Here is an 18,923-nt window from a genome sequence, read left to right as displayed (position 1 = left end):
CTAAGTACAAAGTTTATGGGGGGAGTTATACTCAATAGCAGAAGATGTGGAATCTCAGGTATCATCCTGGTCAATGTTCACAAGCTATTATACACTATAGCTATACATGTTTTAAAAAAAAAAAAAAAACAAGAACAAAAAACCCTGTATAGGTTATAAAAAAGGAAGTGGCTTTGAAAGACCTACTTAATTGGTCGGGGTTCAAGAAAGGTGCATTCTCACAGAATCAGATTAAGCATAATTTGGGGCATGTTTTCCAGAGGGCATTTTGCAATGTGTAGCAAATATGCTTTAAATTGCACCTACCCTTTGACCCACAACTCCCTTCTGGGCATTGAGCTTAAAGAAAACATCCCGGATTTATGCAAAGCTTTACTTACAATGATGTTTGGTACAGTGCTTTAATAGCAAAGTGCTGGCAGCGATCTTATGTCCGGTAAAAGGGGACTGGATCAATAAATTGTTGATAAAGAATGGAATACTGTGGAGTCAGCAAGCTGATGAGGCACAGATTACTGACACAGACAGATGCACTAAAAACTATCACAAAGTGTGACAGTAAAAGTTAATATTGTTCTCCTGGGTTGTGAGATCCAGATGACTTACTTTCAGTGTGAATATTCACAAAAATTGTGGAAATTTTCTAGTATCAGAAAAATACAGTTTAAAAAGCCTCCGAGATTAAAACCAACACACACACATAAAAAACATATAATATGAATGTGGGAAATGCTGAGAAGCAGGATTTGGGGGATTTGTTCTCCAGCATGTACAATTGAAGTGGGAGAAAAGACCCAAATTAAAATTGTCATTTCCTTCAGAAAGTAGTACTAGTCTTGAAGCCTCTTAACTGTAACTCACTGAAATTCTTTTTAAAAAACTAGTCTATTAAGCCTATAATAGTAAAGTAGGTACATTTTCAAGAAAAGCCAAGCAAAAAGAAAGGGAAAGGTACTTTAATACTCAAATGAACAAGAAAATTCAATTAACTGTAACTCTGCACCCCTGCCCCGGCATTCATTTGTTAAAACATGGCTGTTCTATGCCTTGAAAACCCCTTATGCAATAAAACCTTTTGATGTGTTCATCTACAATAGTTTTAGAGCCTACTAAACTTGTTTTACTTTACTGAATACCACAGCTGAATGGCCTCTCAGGCCCACATTGCCTAGGTTCTAGGTTCTACTTTCTGACCGGAAGTACCCCTTAGGGAGTCAGCCTTCAGCAGATTGCACTGCAGGCATCCAACCAGCAAACCTGGGGCAGTTTTGTTTTGAATTTTAAAATCTTATTTGCATACACTCAAACTGTATTTTCTGATACTAGAAAATTTCCAAAATTTTTGTGAATATTCACACTGAAAGTAAAAGGAAAGAAATTATCAACTGTTGCCAAGAATGAGCTATTGGACCTCTGGTACAACTATTTTGGAAAACTGCTAAATACTCAAATACTTTATACCCAACAATTCCACTCCCATGTATACATATACCCATGAAAAATGAGGGCCTATGCCCATCAGACATGTACTAGAACGTTCATAGCAGCACTATTCACAATATCCTGGAGTAGTCTGAAAACAATCTGAAAGCCCCTCACGAGAATAGATAAATGGTGATATATTTGCCTAGTACAACACTACACAGTAATAAGAATGAACTACAATTACTCCAACAGGGGTATATCTTACAAACACACTGGGTGAAAGACGTCAGATGAAATGGGCCAAACTAATCAGTGCTGTTGGACGTTAAGGAGAGTAGTTATCCTGGAGGAAGCACAGTGACTGGAAGGGGGCACAAAAGGGACTTCAGGAGGGCTTGGTCATGGTTTGTATCTTGATCTGGGTGTTGGTTATACACATGTGTTCAGTTAGAGATGATTTTGGGTTTTTGGGTTTTTTTTTTGTTTTTTTTTTTTGTTAGAGAGGATTTTGTGAGCTATATACACCAAAGCACACCTTTCAAAATGTATAATTCAATAAAATGTTTAAGAAATAAAAAATATACTTGCAAATGTCAACAGATAAGTTAATGTTTCTGTAGCTTTTATAATAATCTTTACTTTTGAACTACAGAATAAATAGCTGTGTAGAATGCTGATGAAAAACAAAAATCCAATTTTTTGAAATTCCATGCACATTAGGTTTCCCCTGCAGGTCTGCCTGTGGCCCATTATAACAGAAGTGCCAGGCAAGAATTAATGCCCATTACTGGAATAATGTAACAAATGTAAACTCAAAAGCAACCTGAAACTTATAAATGGTATCACCTGGCCAAGTGTTCCCAGCCTCCCAAGCTTCATAATAAAGGACATTGCTCTACATAGTAATAATGTTATCATAGTTCTAAAACCTCTTTCCAATCAGGAAAAAATGTATGACAGAAAAAGACAACCATTGTTTGTATTTTCATTTTACCAGACAAAAAGCTACAATACAGGGCTGTTTAGTTTAATATTTGATACCTGGCAACTCTTTCTGCTGCTGCTACTGGCACCTGATTCTTACTGTCCCCTTTTATGGTCATCATGGAGCCAAGAGCAATGTCTGGGCCTTTGCAAATCCCATTTTATCTTCAACATACCTGAAGAAAGTAGTGTTCTGGGAACAGATGAAGCGATCAAATAGTGTATACAGCTATCGCAATAAGCACACAAGACAACTGAAACCTTCACAAGCTGGACCTGTATACCACAGTCCACACTGGAAGCCAACTAGGTAGGGACTTTCACTTCCACATCCCCAATTAAATCCAAGTCCAGAAAACAAAGAATCATTAAACAAACAAAACCCAGTACACATGCTGAGATGCTTGCTTGACCCAATTAAAGAACAAAAGTACCTCATTTTTTTATTAAACAAATTTTTGTTCAAAACAAAGATGGTGAACAAAATGGCAGAAAATCCTGACATCTTAGATCACCAAATTATGAAAAGGCATTTGATTTGTGCATTTGTTGCTCACTAGAGACTAAACTACTTTTCAAAAAGGAGAGGAATGGAAACTGGCAGGGTAAAAGGCATGTGGATACTGGTCCCTCCTAGACTTTTGGGCCTCAGTTTCTCAAAAGTAACAAAATCCACATCCACCTCCAGGGTTGATGTATAACTAGAATGAAACAAATGCTCTATGTAAAGTATCCAGTAATAGCCTAGGTATTTACTAAATAAATCAAATAAATGTTCACATAATCAACAAACCCGCACACCTACTACATGCCCAGTAACTGTTCAGAATATAACAAAGCCAAGCTCTTTTCCTTTGGGAGCTAATATTCTAGTTGGAGAGGGATGAGAGATAAGTGAATGTTCACGTAAAATGTCCTAAGCACTACGCAGGAAAGGTAAAGTTGGATGGGATTGGGAGATGGATGGTGTTGTCTACAATTTTGAAGAGTTGTTTGAGCAGACCTCTCTGAGAAGATGACATTTAAACAAAGACTTATGTGCCCTTTTCTCCCTCCTTTTTAAGTGACATTTTTCCTCTTCGCAGCTGCTTAGCAAAAGTAAAATAGGTATAGATGACCTCATACTCATCTGTCCTCAACTTCCTAAGACTTTAGCAGTTGTAAGTTCTAGGAAGGTTGTGGTTACTCTTAATTAAAGGTTTTTTTGAACTTTACTTCTTCCTCATACCACTAAAGCATGTACTCATCAGAAAACCATGCAAAATCACAAGTAAGCATTGAGGGCAAATTATGGGCATACTATGTGGATATGGGGAGGAATCTTGGGCTGAACTCTAATTAGCAACAGTAACATTACTTGACATTTGGGGGCTTATTATCATACCATTTGTTTGTGAAGCCATAAAACACACATCCTCCTGGGATTCAGTATGGGTCTCTAGTAATCATTTGTCTAAGTACACATTTTAGAAAACTCAGCAAATGTGTAAATAAATACTGAAAGATATTTGATACTGCATACAGAGAATTACATTTTATAATCCCCTACTTTTCCTCAAAGAATTTATTCCTTTATTTCAAAGTTGGAGAAATTTGAGTATTAAAAAAAAAAATCTAAAATCCATACTAGCAAGTCATTAAATCTCATTTGCAGGTGCTTTTGTCAACGCACCTGGTTATGTTTCTATTAGCAAAACACTGTAGACTGTTAGGTAACATAAAGGAAATCTCTTAAAAAACCAAAAACAAAAAACAAAAAACAAAAACCTAGATTCAGTCAGTTAAGCATCCAACTCTTGATTTCTGCTCAGGTCATGATCTCAGGGTCCTGAGATTGAGCCGTGGCATCCAGGCTGCGTGCTAGACACGGAAGCTGCTTAGGATTCTCTTTCCCTTTTCCCCTCCATCCTCCTCCCTCCCTCTCTAAAAATAAAATGAATTAATTTAATTAAATAACTAGACTCATCACACTGTGAGTTTACAACATTAAGCTTAAATTGTTTTTAGCTTTGGTTGTCAGGGGGGTGGGGTGGGGAAGAACTCAATGAGGTGGTGGTGAAGGATTTCAGGATTTCAATCAGATCTGCAAATGTAAAATTTCACTATGCATTTCCATCATAGCCAAAACATGAGCCAGCAGTATTCACTTTGTAGACTATATATATACTTGCTGTCTGGAGCTGTAAATTCTTTTATCGTCACTCAACATAAAAAACATGTTCCCAAAACATGAATGAAAAAATGGTGATTAAACTTTATCAATAAACATTTGTGAGCCTTTAAAGATTTTTTAAAAAAGTTTTTTGATTCATGAGAGACACAGAGAGGGAGGAAGAGAGGTAGGCAGAGGGAGAAGCAGGCTCCCCACAGGGAGCCCAACGTGGGACTCCATCCCGGTTCCGAGATCACGCCCTGAGCCAAAGGCAGATGCTCAACCACTGAGCCACCGAGGTGTCACACATTTGTGAGTTTTTTTTTTTTTTTTTTTTTTTTTTTTTTTTTTAATGATAGGCACACAGTGAGAAAGGGAAAAAGAGAGAGAGAGAGAGAGAGGCAGAGACACAGGCAGAGGGAGAAGCAGGCTCCATGCACCAGGAGCCTGACGTGGGATTCAATCCCGGGTCTCCAGGATCATGCCCTGGGCCAAAGGCAGGCGCTAAACCACTGCACCACCCAGGGATCCCACATTTGTGAGCTTTTAATATGTTTTAAGACACCTGGGAATGGGGAGCAGTTGGTAACTGGTCTCTAATGTTCAGTGTATAACTTCTCAAACCATAAAAATGACTTACACTGCCTGATGTCTATAAATATGTATAACTCAAACTGTGAAATCCATACGTTTTGCATCCTGCCCCAGTTCTTTGGGGTTGGCACTTGTGGCACTACAAATCACTTGGGTACAGCCCCTCCACTGAGTCATTGTTAAAAGTGAAAGGAAGAAGTGGGGCGGGGGGAGCAAAAGTTACTTCAGAGCATCTGATTGCTTGTCTCAAATTGATCTATCATCCTAGATTCAAAGATAGATGTGCCTGTCTTCTTGGAGGCAACTTTGGTGTTCACGTGGTTTTGTGCCCCACTGGATATTTAGACTGCCTGAAATCTGCAATGATCTGCATTCCTCAACTGCATACTTTCCTTAACTGACAGTTATCAGAGTAGCTCCAATTCCCCCAAGTCTAAAAATGTTTTATTTACACACTGTCAACCCCAACCATCTTCAGAAATCATTTAAAATATTAACAAACTCGGGATCCCTGGGTGGCGCAGCGGTTTGGCGCCTGCCTTTGGCCCAGGGCGCGATCCTGGAGACCCGGGATCGAATCCCACATCGGGCTCCCGGTGCATGGAGCCTGCTTCTTCCTCCGCCTGTGTCTCTGCCTCTCTCTCTCTCTCTGTGACTATCATAAATAAATAAAAAAATTAAAAAAAAAAAAAAGTTTAAAAAAAAAATATTAACAAACTCAATACAAATGTAAAATCCTAACGTTCCAATTTCTGGGAATTCTAAAAATTGCCCTCTATTAAGACAATACAGTCACGTAGAGACCAAAAATGCTGTGTCAACTATGGATACCATATCTATCCAAGAAGTATAATTCACGTTGCTTATTTGTGCCTGATTTCCGATGAAGGGAATCAATATTTTGAACTCAGAGGATAGATTATGAGTGTACTTTCACGCTTTTCCTTATTCTTATCCTACAACAGGCAATAAAGCCCTCTGATTTCAGGAATTCACGCAGAGCTTGCACGAGGGTTTAAAAATAAAATCTATAAAAGTGACCACACTGCGGGCATTAAAAATGGCTGCAATTTGGAGAAGTTGTGTTCGACGAGCCGACGCCGAATTAAAACCAAAGTCGTTTTGCAGATGATTAAACACGTATCTTATTTCAACTGGAATTCATTTACAAGTACTTCGCTGGCCACTGATCCTAAATCTGTGTCTGTTTCTGGGGGGAAAACGCTCTTCCGCGAGAAACGCAAGTTCAGAAGAGTGACCGTCAAGGCGTTCCTGAAGGTTAGGTCCATCTGGTCAGGTCGCGGCGGGAGCGGACGCCGGGAGCCCGCGGCGCCCCCCAGAGGCGCCCCCGGCGCGGCCAGAACCCCGGCCGCCGGACCCCGACGCTTCTCTCGCGTCCCGGGCAGCTCGCGCGCAGCGGCCGCGCCGGCGCGACTCGCACCCGGAGCGGAAGCGGGGCAGCAGGACGCGGCCCCCAGGACCGGGCAGACCCTCCCGCCTCCGCCGTCCCCCGCCCCTCTACCCGTCCGCCGCGCGGTGAGTGCAGGAGGGCGTCTCCAGCGCCGGGAAGGGGGCGGGGAGGGTGTTCCCGCGGGAAGGCGCCCTCGTCCCTGCCTCCCTCCCGGCGACGACCGCGAGCCACCGCGAGCCGCCCCGGGCCTCCCCGACCCCCCGTCTTCCATGGGCCCCGGGCCTCCCCGCACCCCCGGCCGCGCCGAGCTCGCTTACCCGGTAGGTGCTCTCCGTGAGCCGGTTCACCTCCTCCGGCCCCCGCGACATGGCTGCAGCCGCCCGGCGAGCCAACGCGGGAGGACGCGGCCGGGCCTCGTGGCCGCCCGAAGCCTGGGAGGCGGGAGCGCCGGGCTCCTCCGCGACCCTCGAGGGTCGGCGACTGCCACAGCCGTCGGCGCCGAAGTGCCGCCGCGCTCCTCCGCCGCCAAAATGTCAAAACTTGTAGCGCAGCCGCCGCCGCCACCGCCGCCGGGGAGGAACTGAGGAGAAGCGGCCTGACGCGGCTGGGCGAGCGGGGCGGGCCGAGCGGCCCCACCTGAGGCGCGCGGGCGGGCGGGGCCGAGGTGGGCGGGGCGGCCCCACCTGAGGAGCGCGGGGTGGGCGCGGCCGACAAGCCGGGGCGGGCGGGGAGAAGGCGGGCCGACCCGGGGCGGGCGGGGCCGAGTGGGCGGGGCGCCCCCACCTGAGGCGCCCGAAGCGGGGCGGCGGCCCCTCGCCCTTCTGCCGCGGTCGGAGAGCTCCTGGTGACGCTGCGCCTCGGGTCCCGCGAGGCGTCGGTACCTCGCGATGCTGTTCTTCTTGGACAGAGCCCGCACGGGGAGCGGTGAGGCCCCGAGACCCATGTTTTCCCCGGGTGCCCCTCAGTGCTGTCTTTTGGGGACTGCGAGAAGAGGGAGCCGCTTCTCCCAGTTGTATCAATTTCCCTGCTTGACCCTCGTCCTGAGCACCTCACGCGCTGACTCCAAAGATCTGAGAGACACCAGGGCATGGGCTCTCAGAGACGGAGGAGAGGGCTGCCACCTGCAGTTTTGGAGGCTCCCGATGTAGTAGAAACTTGATAAATGCCGAGATCTGGTTGCAGAAACTGCGGGACGATTTTAAACTTTGCATTAAGAATGATCTTTAACTCAATGCAGTATAGCTGTGCTCTCCACGAGATCCTTACTAGATTTAAGAAACCATGATGAGCTGACCTGATGTGGAGGTAACTCTTCCTCGTGGCACTCAGTGTGAGCAGGTGCGTGGGTCCTGAGGCTCCCTAATCCGTCGGCACCCCAGCCCCAGCGCAAACCCCGAGGATCCAGAAGAACGGGCTTCTCCCAGCAGGAACCACGGCTTGATATCTGAGACATCCTCCCAACAAGGAGGTCTTCTGGTTTTTAAATTTTTTCATTTGGGTGCAATTGCATCTTTTATGAACTGTCAGGATATGAGGCTTCTAACCCGCTCTTGTGATAAAGTGCAATTGGAAATGTACACAAAGGAGGCACTGTGTGGTGGGGATGAGAACTAAGAGAAAGAGATGCAGCTGGACTTAGAAATAACCCCTTGGACTCTGGGACAATGTTATCAGGTTTTGCAAGTTATAAAACATCATGCTTGGGAATTAAAAGATGATATATTCTTGGATATTGGGGGAAGCAACACATCAGCCCTAGGTTGCAGGCAGTGGAAGCAGCTGCCTCTTTCCTTAACAGATCTCTAGCATTTGACTCCTAAGATTTGCCAGGTAGGTTTCATTTGCCATATTGAGATGAACTCATGACCTTATCATTACCACCAATATGTATTAGGCTCTCCAAGTATGTCTGCTGGCTTTCATTTAAGCTTGAAAATCCGTGTCTTAACCTTGCAGGTCACCTTTTGTCTTAGCACTAACCTCTGTGCCTTCTGATGAATGGGGTCATTTCACTCTCTGCTGCAAAAGTCAGTCAACCCACGAGCTAGAAAGACAGCAGAGGCTTAACTTTTATTCTTTTTTTTTTTTAATTTTTATTTATTTATGATAGTCAAAGAGACAGAGAGAGGCAGAGACACAGGCAGAGGGAGAAGCAGGCTCCATGCACCAGGAGCCTGATGTGGGATTCGATCCCGGATCTCCAGGATCGCGCCCTGGGCCAAAGGCAGGCGCCAAACCGCTGCGCCACCCAGGGATCCCCGAGGCTTAACTTTTAATACCCCACAGCTCAGCGGTGTAGTTCAGAGTCAGAAAAGAGAGATTTACAAGCCATCATAAAAGTAGCAAGTATTTCAGATGGCCTGATTTGATTGCCAAGGTTGAAATTTGATCAAAGGACCAGGTTCATAACTGTATGCAAATTGGCAAACAGATACTCAGTCTTATTTAACTTTCCTTTATGGAAATAATTTCCTGGTTAGGATCATCCTGGTCCTTTAGAATGTCTTTCAGAATGGTCAGTTCTTAGTTGGAATGGATATTAAGACTAGGGCTCTTCAGCTCCCAGCTCAGAAGTTGGCCTATAGATGCCTAGTAGGTGTCTGTTGCACAAAAGAACAAGTGAGTATTGATTATCGGCTCTGTGCCAGACATTCTGCTGGGGGGTGGGGGGGGCAGTGTAGGAGTGCAAAGTGAATTGGCCTTGACCCAAGCCTTTAATACATGTGTAAGAAGTATAATTGAAGGAGGACAGCAATGGAAGCCTTAGTTGAGACAAACTTGCTGTAGATGTAAAAAGGTGGGAGGGACGCCTGGGGTCTCAGTCAGCTAAACATCCTACTCTTGATTTTGGCTTGGGTCATGATCTCAGGATTGTGGGATTGAGCCCTGTGATGGACTCTGTGCTCAGTGCAGAGTCTGCTTGGGATTCTCTTTCTCCCTCTGCTCCTCCCCCTGTTCATGCTCTAAATTAATACATACATAAATTTCATAAATTTATTTTTTATTTTTTTAAAGATGTATTTATTTATTTGTTCATGATAGACATAGAGAGAGAGAGGCAGAGACACAGGCAGAGGCAGAAGCAGGCTCCATGCCGGGAGCCCGACGCGGGACTCGATCCCAGGACTCCAGGATCGCGCCCTGAGCCAAAGGGAGGCGCCAAACCGCTGAGCCACCCAGGGATCCCCAATAAATTTATTTTTCAGAAAAAAGGTGGGAGACCTCTCAAGAGGCAATTTGCATTAGGCTCTTCAAGCACATTTGCTGGTTTCATGCAAACTTGAAACTAAACTTGACTCCATGAGACTCAGAGCAAGGAAAGTGAAATCTATGAAAGGAATGAGGTGAGAAGCAGGAGAAGATGAGGAGCGGCCCCTTTGCTCAGCAGTTTTCCCCCAGGTAAGAAAGTGCTGCACCCAGGCACAGGCACCCAAGGCTTCCACTTTTAACTCCTGCTTGAATGTAAATAATCAAAAATCCTGGGCACCTGGGTGGCTCAGTGGTTGAGTGTCTGCCTTTAGCTCGGGTTGTGATCCCAGAGTCCTGGGATCGAGTCCCGTGTCAGGATCCCCGCAGGGAGCCTGCTTCTCCCTCTGCCTATGTCTCTGCCTCTCTGTGTCTCTCATTAATAAATAAATAAAATCTTTTAAAAGATAAAAAATCCTGTTTATGAGAACAAAACTTGTAAGAAGCAATTGCAGATGGTAATTAATATCAGTAAGACTTTGAAAGCCACAGTCCAAATTGACTTTCGTTTTGGGGTTTTACCTTCTGAACTCAACTGCGCATCTCAGTGAGGGGCTCTCAGAATTAACGGGTGCTCTGGCTGTTCCCTGAGCCTAGAGTGTGCTCACCCCACCCCCCAGCTTTTTCCCTGACTTGGATTTTAGCCTAGACACAGCCTCAGAGAGGCCTTTCCTTCATCACTCAACCTGAAGGTGTTATTTTAGGCCCTCTCTGCCATGCATGCTATTTTCATTCTAGTAGTGCTTATCGCTTGCTATGGTAGGTTGGTAAACGGTTCCCCAAAGACGTCCAAGCCTTGGAACTATGAGTGTTAACTTATGGCACAGAGACTCTGCAAATGTGATCAAAGGTTTTGGGAGGAGGGGATGATCTTGGATTATTTGGATTGACTGGATGTAATCACAAAGGTGCATATGAAAGGGACATAGGAGAAGTCAGAGAAGGTGTGATGACAGACACAGAGCCTGTAGTGATGTATTTTGAAAATGGAGGAAGAGGCTACAAGCCAAGGAATACAAGAAACCACCAGGAGCTGGAAAGGCAAGTGCACAGATCCTCACCTCAGAGCCTCCAGAAAGAACTGCACCTGAGGACACTTTGATTTTTAGCCCCGTAAGACGCATTTCAGACTTCTGCCCCAGAACTGTAAAAGAAGAAATACATGTTGTCTTAAGCCACTAAATGCATAGGATTTTGTTTCTGTAGCAAGGGGAAATGAATAGACTAGGTAATCTTTCCCTTGTTCATTTCTCCATCTGTAGACTCTTTCCACTCCTTTCTCCCATTAAAATGCAAATGTCACCAGGACAGGTTGTGACTCCTGTCTGGGGCACTGCAGCTGATTCAGTGCCTGGCATGTAGTAGGTGCTCAAGCACTGTTAAGGAGATACATTTATGAGGCAGCCAAGATGCTCTTCACTTCACAAAAAGCAACTAGATCAGGGGTTTGCTTTTCCAGCTTTCAAAGAACAGTAAACTAGACTGCAGAACAGGGTGGCGGCTCTGAAGTCCTTGACAAGAATATACAAATGTTACAATCAATTCAACAAATATCAAAGGGTAGCAAAGCATCAGCATAAATGGATTTTGAGAAAAAGTCCTGAACTTTCTACAATGTACAGAGCATTGCAGAGTAGACTCCCTGTCATTGCTGTATGAATACCCTGAGAATGTTAGCACTCAAAAAAGGGTAAATACTGGGCCACCTGGGTGGCTCAATTGTTGAGCATCTGCCTTTGGCTGGGATTGTGATCCCAGGTCCTGGGATCTAGTCTCACACTGGGCTCCTCACAAGAGCCTGTTTCTCCCTCTATCTCTCTGCCTCTCTCTCTGTGTCTCTCATGAATAAATAAATCGAATATTTTTCTTAAAAAAGGGTAAATATTCATCTATTGATAAAAACACCAAATGATGCCTGTATACTGGCATATTAATGTCTAGTAAAAGTCTTGTGAATAAGAATCAAATGCAAAATGTATTCATATACTGTAAGTGCTCTATTACTATGAAGCATTCAATAGGTTCCAGAAGGCACACGTGAAAACCAATTTTGTCACTTCAGTGGTATTTTGAGCCACTTATTCTTTTCAACTTTGTTCAATTTTTTTCAACTTTGCTCAACTTTGTTGAAGAAAGCTCAAATCTTCATCTATCTTCTCTGTGGTTCGGTTACTGTGAAATGTACTGTGAAATGTTGTTTTGTTATTTTCTACGTTATTCTGCATCACTTTAACAGTTGTTGTCTCTCCTGTCAAAGAACACTTAAACTTGTAATGAAATCAGAGCTGGAGATTTGAAAGGGTTCTCACTACTGACTTCTAGTTTATCTGGGTATAGAAATCATATTTCTCTTTTATGTTTTATCTTTCTTTGCTGTGTTCTGGATAATTTCTTCAGAATTATCCTCCGAATCATTCATTATTTCCTTGGCTGTGTCAAATTCCTATGTAATTAATCTGTTCACTGAGTTTTAAATTTTAATTTTTTTATTTCTATAATTTAGTTCTCTTTTAACTATCACTGTTTTAAAAATAGGTTTATTGAGATACAATTCACATTCCATACAATGTTTCTACTTAAAGTGTACAATTTAATGGTTCTTAGGTCATTCATAAAGTTGTACAATCAATTTTAGAACATTTTCCAGAAATCCTGTCCCCATTAGCAGTTACTCCCTATTTTCCTTCAACCCTCTCTCCTAGTGCTATGCAACCACTAAATCTACTTTCTGGTCTCTGTAGATTTGCCTACTCTGACATGTCATACAAATGCAATCATATAATATGTAGCCTTTTGTGATTAGTTTCTTCCATCTAGATAGTATTTTCAAATTTCATCCATGTTGTAGTATGTATCAGTCCTTAATTCCTTTTAATTGCTGAATAATATTCCATTGTATACCACTTTTGTTTATCCATTCAGCTATTGATGGACATTTGGATTGTTTCTACTTTTTGGCTTTTGTGAATAATACAGCTATGAACATTTATAAGTTTTGGTGCTTCTTAGGTACATATCTAAGAGTAGATTTGCTGGGTCATTCTATGCTGAACATTTTTGAGAACTGCCAAGTGCTTTTTTTTCAAAGTGGCTGCATCATTTTACATTTCTATCAGCAATGTATGAGGGTTCAAATTTTCCCACATGTTTGGCAACATTTGTTTTGTCTGGTTTTTTTAAATTATTATAGCCATCATACTGGGTATGAATTGGTAGCTTGCAGTTTAGATTTGCATTCTCTAATGGCTAATCATGTTGAGCATCTTTTCTTTTTGTATTTTTTTAAAGATTTATTTATCAGAGAGAGAAAGAGAAAGATACAAAGTGCTTGTGAGTGGAGGGAGGGGCAGAGGGAGGGAATCCCCAAGTAAACTACCTGCTGAGCTCAGAGTCCAACTTGGGACTCATTCCCACAACCTATGAGATACCAATCTGAGCTGAAACCAGAGTTGGATGCTTAACCGAGTCACCCACATGCCACTTCTGCAACTTTTCAGGCACTTATTGCATATCATCTCTGGAGAATGTCTATTCAGATCCTTGGTCCATTTTAAAATTGTGTTATGTTATCTTCTGATTATTGAGTTGTCAGTGTTTTTCATATATCCTGGGTATAAATCTCTTATCACATATATGATTCACAAATATTCTCTCCCATTCTGTGTGTTGTCCTTTAAAACACACACAAAAATTTAATTTTACATCTTATTTACCTATTTTTTTTCTGTTGTTGCTTGTGATTTTGATGTCATGTCTAAGAAACCATTTCCTAACCCAAGATCATAAAGATTTACCATGTGTTCATCTAAGAGTTCTATAGTTTTAGCATATATATATGCATTTAATTTTGAGTTAATTTTGGGGTATAGTGTAAGAAAAGGTTCCAACCTCATCCTTCAGCTTGTGGATATCCAGTTGCCCCAGCGCCATTTGCTGAAAAAATGATTCTTTCCCTCATTTGAATTGTCTTGGTGCCCTCATCAAAAATCAATTAACCATAAATGTCAGGGTTTATCTCTGGACTTTTAATTCTGTTCAATTGATCTGTATGTCTGTCCTACCACTGAATTGCTTACTGCCTTGATTTCTGTAGTTTTGTAGTAAGTTTTGAAATTTGAAAGTGTAAGTTCTTTGACTTTTTCAAGATTGTTTTTGGCTATTCTGGGTGCCTTGTATTTCCATACCAATTTTAGGATTTGCTTGTTAGTTTATGCAGGAAAAGCATCTGGTATTTTGGTAAGGGTTTTATGGAATCTGTAGATCAATTTGGGAAGTATTACTATCTTAACAATGTTAAATCTTCTAATCCATGAACATGGAATGTCCTCCCACTTATCTAGGTCTTTCATTTTTTTTAAACAATGTTTTGTAGTTTTCAAAGTATAAGTTTTACACTTCCTTTAAAAAAATACTTATTTATTTGTTTATTTTTTTATTTATTTATGAGAGAGAGAGAGAAAGCAAGTAGGGGGAGGGCCAAGGGAGAGACTTTCAAGCAGACTCCACAGTGAGCACAGAGCCCAACTCAGGGCTCCATCTCATGGCCCTAAATTATGACTGAGCCAAAAATCAAGAGTCAGATGCTTAACCAACTGAGCCACCCAGGCACCACTACACTTCTTTTGTTAAATTTATTCCTAAGTTTTTTTTAATGCTATTGTAAATTGAACTGTGTTCTTATTTTCATTTTCCAATTGTTCATTGAGAGTGTGCAGAAATATAATTGATTTTTGTATATTTATCTCAAACCTTGTTATCAGATTGAGGAAATTCCCTTTTATTCCTAGTTTGTCAAGTGTCGTTATCATGAAAGTGTCAGATTTTGTCAATGCTTTTTCTATGTCTATTGAGATGTTCATGGATTTTTTTGTCCTTTGTTCTGTTGATTTGGTATATTATAATGATTGAACTTTTGTGTTTTGAATTAGCCTTGCATTCCTGGGATAAATTCCACTTAGTCATGGTCTATAACCCTTTTTATTATTGGTGGATTCAGTTTCCTAGTATCTTGTTGATGGCTCTCACATCTATATCATAAGGAACATTGCAATGTTGTTTTCTTGTGATGTCTTTGAATGGTTTTGATAATTGGGTAATAACTGAGTCTATAGAAGGAATTGGGAAGTGTTCCTTCATCTTCTTCTTCTTCTTCTTTTTTTTTTTAGAAGAGTTTATGAAGAATTGGTATTTATTTTTCTTTGAATGTTTAGTAGCATTTGCCTGAGAGGCCAACTAGGTCTGAACTTTGTTTTGTGGGAAGTTTTAAAATTGCTAATCTAATCTCTTTTTATAGGATCTTTACGTTTCTCTTTTGGATGTTATTTCCTTATGGTTTCTATTATGTAACCACTGTAATCATTTACAATATTATTTTATAGTCTCTCCCAGATCGTTCTGTAGTTTCTGTTTGGTTTTATTTTGTCTGGTTTGGCTACTTATCCTTTCATTTAGCCATGGTTGTGTTAGCTGATTCTCTGTCATGGCAAATCACATTTTCTTATCTGTCTTGGGAATTTGTTGTTGTCATCCAAAGTTTATTAAAGATAGCACAGCAGAAAGATTCAAGTGGCTCCATGCAGTGTTTTGGAATTCATCCCAACTATAGGCTGAGTGACCTGCACGTTAGACAAACTCCCAAAGTCCAAGAATTTCAACATTTCTTTAGTGTCATGATTGACTTCAATGATTTCTTGATCCAGGACAGAAACCTCAGCAACATAGTTCTCTCTCCTTTCTCTCTTCTCCTACTGCACATTGATGGGGATACATTCAGGCCTCTCTCAATCCGCTGCATCAGATGTGTGACATAGTTTGCTATATTGCTGTGGAGCTTCTTGCTGGGGATAACAGCAATCTCCTCGCACACATGCTCGTTGGTGTGGGAGTTACTGTCAGGCACGTGTAGTACTTCTCAATGATGACCTGGGCTGACTTCTTCATGGTTTTGGTGTGAATGTAGCTCATTTTAGTGGGTCTGGTAATTATTATGAGGTCATCTTTAGTGGGGATCTACTTTGTCTATAAAAATCTCATGTGGACTGGGTTATAAAGTGTTCCTCCAGAAAAGCTTTGCATTTGTTCCTTCCAGGCACTCCAAGATGATTACCAAGGTGGGGCCCCTGGGTGGCTCAGTTGGTTAAGCATCTGACTCTTGATCTCAGCTCAGGTCTTGAACTCAGGGCTCTGAGTCCAGGTTCCATGCCTAGTGTGGAGCCCACTTCAAAAAAAAAAAAAAATTACTAAGGGAACATATAAAATTCAGGCTCTGCACTTGCCAAGCATGTCACACAGGCTTGGTGGGCTAATTTCTCTTAAGATAGTATTTTTTTTTTTTTTTTTTTTTTTACTAAACATCCCAATGAAGCCAAATTCCTCTGTCCTCTCCCTACCTAAAAAGCACTTTCCAATGCCCCTCTTACTGGCATGCAGTCTCCTGAGACTCCCACCAGTGTGAATGGATCTTGGTGTCTACTTTCCATCTTGTACAGGTCACAAGTCGTTCTACAAGTGGAACTTAAAACATTTGAAACCTCTGACCATTTGGGCCCACCTCCAGTGCCAGCATTCACAGCCATACCCCGAACGGCTGCCATGTCATCTGTCCTGGGGGCTTGTTTTGCTTTCCTTGTGTTTTTGGCATCTGGTGTTTCCTTTTTTTTTTTTTTTTTTTCTTTCTCTCCCCAAACTCAGCTGTGTGTTAAAATATTTTAGTTACATTTTATATGTAATTTTGAGTATTTATAATTGGAGGAATTCTGGGTTGTACAGTGTGCCAGAAGCATGAAAAAGGGCCTTTGTAGCCTCCATCTGAAACTGCTTATGGAGTGATAAGTACAGGGTGAGGAGGCTGAGGATCACATTCCAGCTTGCCTCTATCAGTGTGTAGGACCGGGCAAAGCATTTTCCACTTCTTGGTCTCCGTTTATTCACCTCCGAAATAGAGTGGTTGGTCAAGTTACTCTCAGTTCTAAAATTCTCTGATTTTTTTTTTTTAACTTCTGTCTACAGTACTTATTCTAAAGTCTTATTCTCTAGGTTCAGAATTGGCTTCTGTGAGGAGAGGCTATTTGCAGACAACAAGATAACCTGAACATTCTTTACTTTTCCAAGGGCAGAAGGGGAGAGACATTTGTCTGTTGTCCTGAAAACCCTAGTGATTTGGCTTCATGGGGAAGACCGCTGCATTTGTGGAAGTAGATCTGCCTGGCCTGTCTTCATTTGCCTTGTCTTTTATTTTTCCACGGGAAAAATGTCAGCAGAGAAAGTTCCAGACTTTCTCTTCCTGGGCAGCTTTGTTTTCTGTATTTAGCAAATGCCAAACATTGACCATGTCTGCAAATTTCCTCTTTGTAAGACTTAAATTCTTGCACCGTGTGCCCAATATTTTATCTTGATAGAAAAGCGCAATAAGTTCTGGAACAATTTTACCTTGAGTTGGAATTTTTATTTTTTTCCTGGGAGGAAAGACTTAGAGAAAGACACTCTGAAGTGCTTTTACAGAAATCTATTGAGCCAGATAGACCATTCTCATGCCCTTCCTTGTTGCCGCTGTCACCACAGCAAAGCCAGAAGGAAAACTGGATTGCTGAGCAACGCCCCAATGTGAACAGCAGGGGGTGCTGAGAGGGTGGAATGTAATGGAATATTCTTTTCCATGTTAATTCTCTTTTGGAGAGAACAAAGGCCTGTCTCTGATGAACTTTTTTTGTCTGCACTTCTGCCTTATGAATCCATGTTTGTGTCCATGTGCCTGCCAGGTGCCACCTCACTGCAAGGGCCCCTTCAACCTTGGGCCCTTGGCATTTCCAGTGAATTTGTTTCCAGAACAGCTCAGACCATCTGTAACCGTTTTTCTCTATCATTGTCCCTCCACTCTGACTCTGGATTTCATGGATCTATGAAGGCAATAAATGAAGAGAGAATGCAACCACTTCACTAAAAGGCAAAGTATTAGCCCTGAAGATCTTGAAATTCAGCATAAAATGAAATTTTCCATTAGGCAAATGCGTACAATTATAAATAATTAAGCAAAAACCTTGACTAGTAATTTACGTGTTTCTTTAAAAATGTCCCTAACATTGACATTGACCAAGAAGCAAAAGAAGGCTTAAGAATCAATGGAAACTCTGCTGAGTCCAAAAGACAGATTTTGCCACTTAAGCCAGTTTGTAATGTCCCATTAGTATCTGATCGCTATAAAACTTTAAGCGTGCGTTTGGCTATGATGTCAGGCAGTAATCTGCGCCCGGAAGTCGGAGTCACAAATTCATGGTGGAAAGAGCTTCACCATTTTTATACCCTTAAAGGATGCACTCACCAATTAAAAGCATGCATCCTATGCATTATTTGTTGTTTTTAGAGATATTTAAAGTCTGCAGTTGCTATAGCCTTGGTAAAGGAACAGGCGGGCATATGATGTCAAATACTCAATGCCCCTTTTGTATTAGGGTCTGGAGAGCAAGAAACTTGAATTTCTGGTCTCCCTTACAATTAAGAATGACAAAATAGACACCGTTCTGGCAAAAGAGACAAAGTAAGTTAACGAAGGTGTGCTGAGAAGATAAAAAGTAAAATAGGGTTTGGGCAATTGTTTGCTTGACCCCCTTATAACTTACTAGAAAGCAGATGGTGATGTCCATGCAAGAAATAGCTGCCATCTCGCAAGCTCCAAGCAGCAACAAGACTGGTGTCAAAGAACTGAGATTGTTGTGTGGAAAGAGAGAGAATGGGACCTCGACGGCATGCAAGCACTGAGTTTTCTGTTCTTTGCAGCTAAAAGCATTCCTAAGTGACCTATGCTGTAATTAAAATTGGGTAAAATTTGTGGTTGTGTTGATGTCAACATATACAGAACATGATGAATCTTCAAATGAAAAATCCAAAAAGTGAGAAAGTACTTCTTGAAACTTTTAATACATTTAAATGTCTTCATTTTGGGGATAACCATATTTTGAACATAAAATGGAAAGATCTATGGGCTGCCAAATAAGAATATGATTAATGGAGACCAGAGCGGGGAATGTTATTAAAATTGGGACTCTCCTGGAAAATCCTAGAAAATCGTCTGTGAGTTTGCTTCCTAAAGCCACTTTTTAAAACATTTTTATTTTA

At 41.8% G+C, this 18,923-nt stretch overlaps 1 protein-coding gene and 1 pseudogene across 3 annotated transcripts in view; both read right to left on the bottom strand.

Annotated features, from left to right (window-relative positions):
• The window catches only part of BAIAP2L1 (BAR/IMD domain containing adaptor protein 2 like 1), an 87,842-nt gene extending 80,690 nt beyond the window's left edge, over positions 1–7,152 (bottom strand). For 2 of the 3 annotated variants that reach the window (XM_041747617.1, XM_041747618.1), the window contains exon 1: positions 6,884–7,147. In XM_041747617.1, coding sequence (XP_041603551.1) covers positions 6,884–6,934 — 51 coding nt within the window. In that variant the 5' untranslated portion in view covers positions 6,935–7,147. Of the gene's footprint in view, positions 1–6,883 lie in introns of all 3 variants that reach the window. The other variant, XM_041747619.1, reaches the window with a different exon arrangement.
• An 8,155-nt stretch (positions 7,153–15,307) lies between these two features.
• LOC121486614 lies at positions 15,308–15,776 on the bottom strand (annotated as a pseudogene).
• Between the last annotated feature and the right edge of the window lie 3,147 nt (positions 15,777–18,923).

Source organism: Vulpes lagopus, chromosome 3, assembly GCF_018345385.1.
Source record: "Vulpes lagopus strain Blue_001 chromosome 3, ASM1834538v1, whole genome shotgun sequence".
In the NCBI taxonomy this organism is placed as follows: Eukaryota; Metazoa; Chordata; class Mammalia; order Carnivora; family Canidae; genus Vulpes; species Vulpes lagopus.
This window is presented reverse-complemented; position numbering and strand designations above follow the sequence as displayed.